General features: G+C 37.2%; 1 protein-coding gene across 3 annotated transcripts in view; it reads right to left on the reverse strand.

Moving 5' to 3' along the window:
* Nucleotides 1-12,524, reverse strand: part of SOX5 (SRY-box transcription factor 5) — an 866,928-nt gene that overhangs the window by 100,000 nt on the left and 754,404 nt on the right. For all 3 annotated transcript variants that reach the window (XM_030321940.1, XM_030321944.1, XM_030321939.1), the window contains one exon: nucleotides 5,216-5,301. In XM_030321940.1, coding sequence (XP_030177800.1) covers nucleotides 5,216-5,301 — 86 coding nt within the window. The remainder of the gene's footprint in view (nucleotides 1-5,215; nucleotides 5,302-12,524) is intronic.

Below are 12,524 nucleotides of genomic sequence, written 5' to 3' on the forward strand. Positions count from 1 at the left end.
GGAGACACAGAATCGGAAACAGGCTCCAGGCTCCGAGCCATCAGCCCAGAGCCTGACGCGGGGCTCGAACTCACGGACCGCGAGATCGTGACCTGGCTGAAGTCGGAAGCTTAACCGACTGCGCCACCCAGGCGCCCCAAGGTGCGCCATATTGAGTCAAAGTACCTCCAGCAGTTCATATTCTTATGTATGTCTGTACATACATTGACAAACCATACAAGAATAATCTAATGTTAAGTTGTTTGGTCTGTTTTTGTGTGTATAAATTCTAATTACTTTAAAGGAATAACATAAATTGCAGGAAATGCTAAAACACATTCTCTTTGTAGCAGACCATGGCTATGATGAGATAAAGGGAAGAAAGAGCAGGAGAGATAGAGTTAGGGATTTCTCATATACTGAGAATCTCCTAATAGGGGCTGAAAAATATAAAGTTCCCAGGTCTTTAAATTAATAACATTTGTTCCAGAAATTAATGACATACTGCCTTGTTATATTATTAAAATGATTATTACCCTTAACTCATGATAGCTTCTTTCATTTCGTAAATATATATTGAGTACCAGCTATTTGCTAGGTATTAATCTGAGCACTTGAGATACATTATTGAACAACAATAACAAAAATAACAGTCCCTGCTCTGGTGAAGCTTACGGAGTATTTGGAACAGACAATAAATAAGGAACATAATACGTAACTTATATAGGATGTTTGAAGATAACAAGTGCTATAGGAAAAAAAAAGAATAAGGGAAATAGAAGATGTTGTATATCTGGCAGGGTTATTTTGTGATTGAAACAGGTTAGTTAGGGTAGGTGTCTTAGAGAGATGACATTAGAGCAGATTCTTGAATGAGGTGAGAGAATGAGCCTTCCAGGCAGAGGGAAGAGCATTTCAGGTAGAGGGACAGCTAATATAAAACTCTAAGGTGGAAGCTAGGAGCATGCCTTGGCATGTCAAGGGACAGCAAAGCCCTTAGTGTAGTTGGAGCAGATTGAATAAGGTAGTATGGAGTGAAACTGTCATAAAAATATTTTTTTAAATACAAGTAAAGAAAATACTGTAGTGCTAACCATGGTGCTAGGCATGTAGTGTTCTCCTAAGGTTATTTCATGAAAAGGGAATAAGTTTTTTCTATTATAAAATTTCAATATATATCTTACTGAATTCAAACTACTAGTTTTTTTTTTCTTCCATGAGCCAATGACACCTTTGGTGTTTGTAATTTGGCTATTGTGTTTTTTAAAAGATGAAAATTAATTTATATTGAAAACTAATCATTACTATTCAGCTTAATTCCAATATCATAAAGCAGAGTAGCTCTTTGAGCAAGATAGATACCTAACTTATTATGATGTTAAGATTCATTTTTCACCCTTTCATATAATAGATACTGAGTTCATAAAATATTTCAAACACTTGGTTAATGTAAATGATGATGAGTCACCGTCTTCATAGATTTTGCCATCTGGTAGAAGCCAGAAAGTAGAATTTAAACTTTTTCTACAAGTGTTATGAGAGGGGAAATACAGTGTGCTCTTGAAGCACATAAGAGCTACATTAATCTAGACCTGGGGACAAGGAAATATTTCTTTAGAAAGTGATGTTCTATCTTGCAATCTGAGTGAAATAGGAGTTGGCTTGGTAAAGGTGTGGGTAATGGGGTTCCAGGAAGAGGAAATACCACATGTAAAGATCCAGAGAACTTGAAAACAAGTAAGAGAAGGACATGATCAGATTTTCTAAAATCAGAAAGATTATTCTGATCGAGTAGAGAGAGCATTGGAGGGGGTAAGATGAAGACAGAAGACCAGTGCAGGAGCTATTGTGGTAAATTAGGCAACAAATGAGGGGAGCCTGACCAGAAGGGTAATAATAGGTAAGATGGAAAAAAAATGGATGGATCCTTGCTGTATTTATTAGGTGGAATGCATAGACAATGAATGAACAGATGTAGAGGAAGAGGAGACAAGGATAACTCTCATGTTTCCAGATTGAGCAAAGATGGAGTGGAGCCATTTGCTAGGACCAGAGAATGAGCAGGTCTCGGGGCAAGAAAGAGAACTGGTAAGTTACATTTGGTATTCAGCTTATACTGTCTGTAAACACCTATATATTTCCTCTTGACAGTCAAAAGTAGTTGTCTATATGGATCTGAGGCTCGGGAAAGACTTTAAAGGCAGAAGAAACAGAATGATATCTCACTGTAAAATAAATAAATAAAATAGTCCCTTGGCACAACATTTAATTACATAATCCAGATTAAGCCACTTTTTTCTCTATAAAAAATAAACACATCACAATGCTTAGACTATTTCAACTGCTCCTAAAGTATATAGTAAGGTGATTTTAAAATATAAGGTGTATTTTATTACATGGCTAGAACTTCATTATTTTATCCAGGAACATGAAATAATATTTAAGTAATAAAAAGTGGCTGCATTTAAAACACGTCCTCTTGTTCATCTTTTAAAATAACTGTACTCTTCTTCATTCTTTCTTTAAGGAAGATCCTGGATTTGTGGTTCTACTCTATGTCATCCAAGTATGAACAATGACAGGCAAAGATTGTTTCAAAAGAAAACACAAATGGTAGGCAAAGTCAATCATGAGTAGGAATACATCTATAGGGCCCTTCTTAGATCTAGATGTTCAAAATGAGAGGCTTGAATTAACATATATCTGTGTAAAGAGGGATGAAATTGACATGCAGTCTGAAATAGATAACTGCCCTTATGAATCGGGCTACTTCTTTCAGCAGTGTGATGCATAGAGAGTATTTGTAGAAGTGTCAATTCATCAGCATTTTTGTTATAATTTGGTTAGCAGGTTACTGAGTTAGCAAATGTCATGAGTTTGAAATGTGTTTGCATTTGAGTAGCATTTTTAAATCATGAGTAAAAAATTTGCATGTGTGTTTATGTGTATGTGTTTATTTTTTTTAATTTTACTCATTTATTTTTGAGAGAGGAAGAGAGAAGAGGGAGAGAAAGCACAAGTGGGGGAGGGGAAGAGAAAGGGAGATGAGAGAATCTCAAGCTGGCTCCACACTGTCAGTGCAGAGCCTGATGAGGGGCTTGAACTCATGAACAGCAAGATCCTGACCTGACCAAAAGTCGGATGCTTAACCAACGGAGCTACCCAGGTGCTCCTATATGTGTTTTACTAGTAGCTAGTGGCTTACCACAAAAGAGTTTTGGATTATTAATTTCCTGTTATACCACAGTATTGGTTTACTGAGATCCTAACTAAAACTCATATATGTTAATGGGCACAATGTCACTTATATAAAAAAGATCTTTATTCTACTTATAGATTAAATTATAGTGAAAGCAAGAGCAAATGCATGTGGTGTCTTTTCCTCGTTCTGAAAATGATTTTTTTAGATCTTGATATTTTAGGGGAATCTGATGTATTATAAGGATGGAAATAAAAGAATTTCAAATATTTTAATACCATCTCTGTAGGAAGAGAAGTTTGGATTGTTGCCTAACAAAGCTACTTTCTACTAGAATCCTACAGTGAAACATATTTGCCCCAGCTTCCTCTCACCATTAACCCAAGGGTGAAAGGAGACAAGAATGTCTAACTTACTTTTATTTATTTTTTTTTTAATTTTTTTTTTCAACGTTTATTTATTTTTGGGACAGAGAGAGACAGAGCATGAACGGGGGAGGGGCAGAGAGAGAGGGAGACACAGAATCGGAAACAGGCTCCAGGCTCCGAGCCATCAGCCCAGAGCCTGACGCGGGGCTCGAACTCACGGACCGCGAGATCGTGACCTGGCTGAAGTCGGACGCTTAACCGACTGCGCCACCCAGGCGCCCCATCTAACTTACTTTTAAAATGGACATCAGAAATCTCCAAAACTCCTATTTCTACATTCAAATATATTTCCAGATATGCTTCCCTCTTCCTTTAATTTCACTACTCTTTTTAAGTTTTACTGGTTACAAACCCACTTTCCCATATTGTCATTATTTCCGGATGCCATTTCAAAGGGTAACAAGTGTTATGCTACTTTTATTGTCTCCTTGGCTCTAACACTTTCCAAGATACTTCCAGCTCAAAGAAACACTTACTCACACTGTAGCTTTTTGTGGAAAAGGTAGATTAGGAATGACTGTTATTAACCTCTGTAGAACACAGTATGTCTCAGCTCCTCCTGTGTTCTTCCTGTGAGATTCAACTGATTTTTCAGAAACCCGTCAGGTCTTCTGACAATCCCCAGTGCTGGCCAGATATATTTGTCTCTTAATGCTACAGTATAAAACTCTATTCTTCCTTATAGGTTAAGATCATCTATCATGACAATGCATTTTTGTGCATACAAGTTAAGTTTATTAAGCACAACTGGTATATATCTGGGTTTACAGATATACTGTGTCTCTCAGGCAAAGGAAAATACACAATTCTCACAGGGGTGATTGATTCTATTATTAGATGGTTTGTTATCCTCATTAATTGCATAACTATGAAGTCCATAACAACAGAAGCTAGGGAAGATTTTGAGGGATGCTGATTCAAAGATTTAAATAGTTAATGAAAGATATCTTTAATATAATATTATTGATATTCTTTTCAACTCCGGAGACAAAATTTCTAAAATCACTTGGACATCTGGTAAAGTTATCACTGACATTCTTGAATATATGGGAATATGTATTCTTCAGGGCTAAAAAGGTCTTAATTGGAATGCCTGGATAAAGTTGTGCTCATTTAGGCGCTCGCTTATTTGGTTTATTTCTCTTTGCTTGCCCAACTGAGTTGGCATTAGCAGGAGAATAAAAAGACCTACAGAGTCAAAAATATTGGGTGTCTTGAACATTTTTTAAAATGTAATTTCTGTTAAGTTGCCTTGATTCATAAGTATCTGTGTGAATGTCTTTGACAGTTTTGTTCTTTTTATCTTGATGAGGACCAGTCTGAGATGAAACTGTGTTACACAGTAATCAAAGCAAAGCCTGAGACCGTTTTGTTAAATCATACCAGGCGATAAAAATGTATAATAAGCTCTCTTTAGTACAGAAAACAGGGCCACAAATTAAAAGAGTCAACCACTCAACTTTTGGTTGAGAATCAGTGCAAGGGAAGTCAAAAACAAAAAAAGAGTGAGACAAATATCACTACTCAGCTTTATTTTGCTTTAACACGATAATAGCTGTTTTGCCTGTTTACTTAACCTTTGTCTCCTCTGCATTGTTTCCCGACTTACCTGCAGTTGGAGCGGGCCTAAGCCTGGTGCTGCTGCAGCGGCAGCTGCCATGGTAGTTGGGATCAGCTGAACAGGGTAAGGGTCACCTAAGTAAGAGAAGAATAGAGGTGTCAGCACCTTTTATCTACTCTCCACCTGCAAATTAAACTCCTGCATTCACTCTTTCCAAAAGCCTTCCTTTGTGTGCCTTGCTGGGGCCTAATGAAAAGCTCTATTGTGCAGCCTTTTACTAACACTCTTTTCACAATTCTGGCTGAGAGAGGAATGTGAATAAAAGGCACAAGCAATTAAGGCGGAAACCTCATCCTTTTTTCATGATGTATTTAGGAAAATGGGAGGAAAAAGTGTGCATTGATCAGAAGGCTGCACTTTATAACACACACACACACACACACACATACACACACACACACACACACACACACACACACACCCCTAACAGTCTTGACATGAGCCTACCAACCCTCAGCAAATTTAAAATGTTACCATAAGAGGAACTTAACTAAATTTAATTCCATTTTAACAAACTCAACTCTAAAGATGTAAGCCAAATAGCTTACCTTTTGAATGCAATGTTATTGTCTTAATTCAAATAACCTCTTAAGTAGTGTCTTGTGGATGATTTGAGAATAAAGAAAACATTTTATGCATTGTTTTATATAAAATATTGGTATCCTTATTATCTCAGAGATAAATGTTTATAAAATATATTATAAAGAAAACAGAATATAGATGGTCTCTCCCTGAAGGGTTTTTGTTTGTGGTGATATCTGAAAAACCAAAATCTTAGTAATTCAACATTAAAGTTTTAATACATGTGATCTATAAAGATATAGAGACACACACAAATATATATACATACAATCTAAAAGATTGGAGTATACATTTTTGATGCAATTTTTTTTTCCATTTGGTCAAGAAGTACAATAGACTTTCTGCTTAGAGCCCACTGACATGCTAACAGGCATGTACATTATTGGTATTTGAAATACGACCGTAGCAAAAAATAAAAAAATAATAATTATAAGAACAATTTTTTAATATAGAAAAAATCTATTTTTAGTAATCTAATTTGTGAAAATAAAGTTAATATATCCATTCCAAAATATTTGTTGAGTATCTGCTACATATCAAGCACTGCTCTCAACACTAGAAATAGATTTTTTTCAACTTTTTTTTTTTTTTTTTTTTTTATTTTTGGGACAGAGAGAGACAGAGCATGAACGGGGGAGGGGCAGAGAGAGAGGGAGACACAGAATCGGAAACAGGCTCCAGGCTCTGAGCCATCAGCCCAGAGCCTGACGCGGGGCTCGAACTCACGGACCGCGAGATCGTGACCTGGCTGAAGTCGGACGCTTAACCGACTGCGCCACCCAGGCGCCCCTAGAAATAGATTTTTAAAGAAGACTGACTTGTAGAGGTGTGTTTACTGGGAATTTAATGAAGCTTAAGCTTTGGGATTCTGCGAAGGGCCTCTGGAAGCATGTTTACAGTATCATATGCTTTCATATTTGTCAGCGTTTTTACTTTGTTGTGATTTCTTTTATAAATGAAAACTCTCATTTTCACTTGAGTGTGTGTATTTTAAATTATGTGTATATAATTAAAATAATAATTATAAATAAATAATTAAATATATATTTTTTTAATGTTTATTTACTTTTGAGAGACAGAGCACAAACAGGGGAGGTGCAGAGAGAGACACACACACAGAATCTGAAGCAGGCCCCAGGCTCTGAGCTGTCAGCACAGAGCCAGATGCAGGGGTGAAACTCACAAACTGTGAGATCATGGCCTGAGCTGAAGTTGGATGCTTAACTGACTGAGCCACCCAGGTGCCCCCATAATTACATATATTCTTAAAGAGGACCCCAAAGTTATATTTTTCAGGCTTCAAAATACCTGAATCTACATCTGCTGACTTGGTCTCCCCAGAACTTTTTTTTTTTTTTTAATTTTTTTTTCAACGTTTATTTTTGGGACAGAGAGAGACAGAGCATGAACAGGGGAGGGGCAGAGAGAGAGGGAGACACAGAATCGGAAGCAGGCTCCAGGCTCTGAGCCATCAGCCCAGAGCCCGACGCGGGGCTCGAACTCACGGACCGCGAGATCGTGACCTGGCTGAAGTCGGACGCTTAACCGACTGCGCCACCCAGGCGCCCCATGGTCTCCCCAGAACTTATAGCTTAATGGGAGAAAAAGAAAAAAGATAATTCAATGATTAGTAGAAAATACACTGACTGTTAAGATAGGGAAGTATGTAACACTATGCACTACACCATAGGTGCCTTAAACCTAGTCTAAGAGATCAAAGATGGCCTCCAGGAAGAAGTTAGGTTTAAGCTGAAATCTGAATGAAGAGAAGGCTAGCCAAACAAAGAAGAAAAAGAAGAGCCTTGCAGAAAGAAAAAACATTTTAATGAAGACTTACAGTCAAATGGGAGTGTCATATCATAGCCCAGTCCCTGCACTGCTTTAGAACACAGGTAAACAAAAAGAGATAAATGGGACCGGAAAGGGAATCAGGGGCCAGATTATGTACAGCATTATAAACAATATTAAAGAATCTAAAAACTGAGAACAAACTGAGGGTTGATGGGGGGTGGGAGGGAGGGGAGGGTGGGTGATGGGTATTGAGGAGGGCACCTTTTGGGATGAGCACTGGGTGTTGTATGGAAACCAATTTGACAATAAATTTCATACATTGAAAAATAAAAAAAAAAGAATCTAATCTTCATTCTGTAGGCTAAAGGAAACCATGAATGTAGAAAAAGATGGGTTGAATAAAATCATCTGGGCTAGAGGTTAGAAGCTATAATCAATAGTAAAAAGATCAGAACTCTCTGCAACACATAATAATGGTCTGTACAAGGGTGGTTATGTTGGGATGGAGAATGATGGAGAAAGTCAAGGGATAAAAAGAGGCAACACAGACACAACTTCATGATTGTTTACATATGAGAGTAAGAGAGGACTCAAGGATGACTCTTGTGGTTTTCACTGAACAGCCAGATTGGAGAGTAGTACTGTTTGTTTGGTTTGCAAACATAAATGAGAAGCAAGATTGCCAGGTTGGGCCTGGTGGGGAAGGGGGAGGCCGCGGGGTATGAATAATTCTATTTTGGACACTTTAAGTTTGAAATTACTATTAGATATCTGAGTAGAGATGTTCAATGAGGCACTTGGTAAACACGTCAGTATTTTAGGGGAAAAATTTATATCAGAAATGTAAATTTGAGAGTGGTCAGCATATATCTGGAATGTAAAGCTATAAGCTTTCATTAGACTGTTTAGGAGTTAACTGTAGATAAAAAAAAAAAAATAGGTCCAAGGGTTGGTTGTGGAATATAGTAATATTTATAGTCAGGGAGATAGGCAACTAGCAGAAAAACTAAGGAGAAATATAAATTTAATGTTCCAGAAGCCAAGTAAGGAAAGATTTTCAGAAAGAGTGATTTTATTTCAAATGCTGGATTTAGTAATGTGGAAGTCATTGGTGACTCCAACATGGGCAATTTCAGTGTAGTGGAGGGTGAGAAAGCTTAATTGGAGTGAGTGTGACCAACAGAGGATGATTAAAAGTAGAACTGGAGTCAGGAAGTGTAGACCCTTTCTTTTCAAAATGAAGTTCTTGGAGAATAATAACGGTTATCACCTAGGAATTCGTTAAAAATGTAGAATTTCAAACCCCACACCAAATCTACTTGGACCGGCAGCATCTAAGATGGAACCTCCCAATGACTCTACTTCTTTCCTTGTGTTTACATCCTTGTAATCTCCTACCCTTGAAGAGAAGAAGGCAAAGTGATGCGATATTACTTGTGACATTGGGTTACAAGAAGATTCTGGTTTTGTCTTATTTATCCTCTCCCTAACCCTACCCTGTCTATCTGTCTTGGACTAAGCAGCTATGTTGAGCTGCCCTAAAAAGAGGCTCACATAGCAAAGGCATGATGTTTTCAGCCAACAGCAAGCAAAGAGATGAGGCCTGCAACAGCCAAAGGAGAAAGCTTAGAAGCAGATTCTTCCTCAAGTCAAGCCTAGAGATGACTACATAGTCCGGGCCAACACACTGGTCACAACTATATGAAAGATCCTGAGCCACAGGTTCCCAGCAGGGCTGTGTGCAAATACATGTTTTATTGTTTTTTTTTTTTTTATTTTTTAAATTTTTTTTTCCAACGTTTATTTATTTTTGAGACAGAGAGAGACAGAGCATGAACGGGGGAGGGGCAGAGAGAGAGGGAGACACAGAGTCGGAAACAGGCTCCAGGCTCTGAGCCATCAGCCCAGAGCCCGACGCGGGGCTCGAACTCCCGGACCGCGAGATCGTGACCCGGCTGAAGTCGGACGCTTAACCGACTGCGCCACCCAGGCGCCCCTAATTGTTTTAAGCCATTAACTTTTGGGAGAATTTGTTAAAGCAGCAAGTATATACCTTCTGAATTAGAAATTAAATTTCAACAAGAGTCCCAGACAGTTTGTACTTATTTGAGAAGTGACGGAACAGACAATTCTAGTGAGGTGTTTTGCAGTAGTTATTGGAGGGCATGTGATCCAGAAAACCTTACTTAAAAGGTATACTTGTAAAACTTGTAGAATGCTTGCATGCCAGTAAGAACGATCCAGTAAATATAGGAAAAAAAAAACCCCTGATGATACAGGGGAGAGAGTGGACAACTGACTGATGTTACATGGATAAGGTTTTATTTACCATTTAGTATTTTTAATATCTAATCTAGAAAACACTATCTGAATTTATAAGGGGAAGTTTAGATGTTTAAAAGCTGAATTTGTACTATGCAAACTAGCAAAAATAACAAATATTATAGTATGACTATTAGAATAGGCAACTTAAATACTTAAACTATGTAATTTGTTTCTATTGTTCATTTAATCAATATAATCTTAAAATTAACTATAGCAAAAAGTAGAGGCTGTGATGCCCTTCACAGTGATCATTTTATATAATTTAGTTACCCTGTTGCGAATTAATCAATTAATCAGTACTTAACAACATCTACCATGTGACCAGAACTCTGCTAGGTTCTTTGGGAGGCAAAACAAAACAAACCTTGGTCTCTATCTACTACACATCCATCTTTTCTAATTAAGTGAGAGAATAAAGACGAAAATAAGAGTAAGCTTGGCCTTGAGGATTTGCAGGTAGAGGGGGGATAGATATTTTGGGTGGGTGAAACACATTAAAACATGTATGACATGCTGAAGGAATGGAGAGAAATCAGTTTACCTGATAGGTGATAGAATAAAGTAGAGGGAAAAGAGACTGAAGGGAAGGAGTTGGGAAACTTAATACCCCGCACTGGAGGCTATTTGGATACAACACGGCAATGACTATGAAATAAAGTTTTAGCAAGTATCATTAAAGAAGTTAGGTAGCAGGGGGGTTTTAAAAATGACCCTGGACCTGAGGGCACCTGAGTGGTTCAGTTGGTTAAGCGAATGACTTTGGCTCAGTTCATGATCTCGCAGTTTGTGAGTTCAAGACCACGTCGGGCTCTGTGCTGACAGCTTGGAGCCTGGAGCCTGCTTCAGATTCTGTGTCTCCCTCTCTCTCTGCCCCTCCCCTCGGTCTCTCTTTCTCTCTCTCAAAACTAAAAAAAACATTAAAAAAAATGACCCCAGATCTCGAACCTAAGGACAAAGACTTCCTCATACATTTGGATTGATAGCAAGCACCTGCATAGGTATTTTGGGCACTTCTCAATTACTATTATCTAATTGTTAATAACAAATTGAGTGTGATACATACATATAAAGTTCATTATCAAAATCTAGATTATTCTATAAATTTTAAAAATGCATATATTGGTATTTTATCTTTTATCATTTCATTTTCTAAATTCATTAATGCATATTAATGAATGAATATAGTCAATTTTCCTTTGTATATATGTGGATCTACTTGGATATATATACACACAGTTGCTACTTGAACACAGGGGTGAGAGGTGCCGACTCCCATGCAGTTGAAAATCCAGGTATAACTTTGGACTCCCCAGGGACCTAAGGGCCACTATTAACTGAAAGCCTTACTGATAACATAAATAATCAATTAACACATATTTTATATGTTATATTATTATATACTACATTCTTACAATACAGTAAGCTGGAGAAAGGAAAATGTTAAGAAAATCATAAGGAAGTGAAAATATTTTTACAGTACTGTATTATATTTATCAAAAAAAATCTGCATATAAGAAGACCTGTGCAGCTCTAACCTGTGTTGTTCAAGGGTCAATTGTACATATATGAATGAATAACTATCATGTTATACACATCCCATATTGTATGTGTGAGTATAAATGCATGTATGTATATATATATAAAACATTTATACAAGCTAAATAATTGTATATATGTGTTATAAGCTGAGTTGTGCTCCCTCCTTCCAAATGTATATGTTGAAATCCTAAATGAGGTCACACAGGTGGGCTCTAATTCAACAGGACTGCTATCCTCTAAGAAGAAGAGACTAGGATGCAAACAACACAGGGGGACAACCATGTGAGGACAGAGGAGAAGATGGCCATCTATCTACAAGTCAAGGAAAGAAAATTCAGAAGGAAATTTACCCTGTTGACACCTTGATCTTGGACTTCCGGCCTCCATAAATAAATTTCTGTTGCTTAAGCCACTCAGTTTGTGCTATTCTGTTATGGTAGCCTTAGCAAACTAATGTTTGCCATACACAGCCACACATCAATGTATTTGATGTTTAAGTAAATTGGAGAAAACAAAAGACTGGCAGCTGTAGTTAAAAAGACTGTGATAGCTAATATGTGTCTTTAATCATATACAGTTTCCAAGATATAATTATATAGTCATAAACAGGATATCAACTAATTTTAAAAAGTTTGTGTCTAAGGTACCACATTATCACAACCATCTCCTTTTAGCATACACACATACATAACTTGACCCATGTCTACCTTATTACCAATTTTTCAGACCCAGATATCCAAAACTAGTTTGACTCAAATTTGTCCCAAGTTACTAAGTAAATACAAATACAATAGCTGTGAAGCTGGCCAATATAGCAATTTCACTCTTAATTAAATTCAAAATATATTGCATGCATATGCTGGTGTCCAAAGCAAACACAGAATCTATCAGACTTTAAAAATAAGGTCAAGGGTGGTTCTTAATGGCAAAAGAGTAATTAAGACCTACTGGGGAAAAAAGATCCTTTATTGAAGTAAATACTGTCATCTATTTGTGCCATCCCTTATTTAACAGGTTTATTTTGTAAATACTTCATGAAGTACTTAGTAAAAATTAAATA

The sequence above is a fragment of the Lynx canadensis genome, chromosome B4 (genome assembly GCF_007474595.2).
Source record: "Lynx canadensis isolate LIC74 chromosome B4, mLynCan4.pri.v2, whole genome shotgun sequence".
Taxonomy (NCBI): Eukaryota; Metazoa; Chordata; class Mammalia; order Carnivora; family Felidae; genus Lynx; species Lynx canadensis.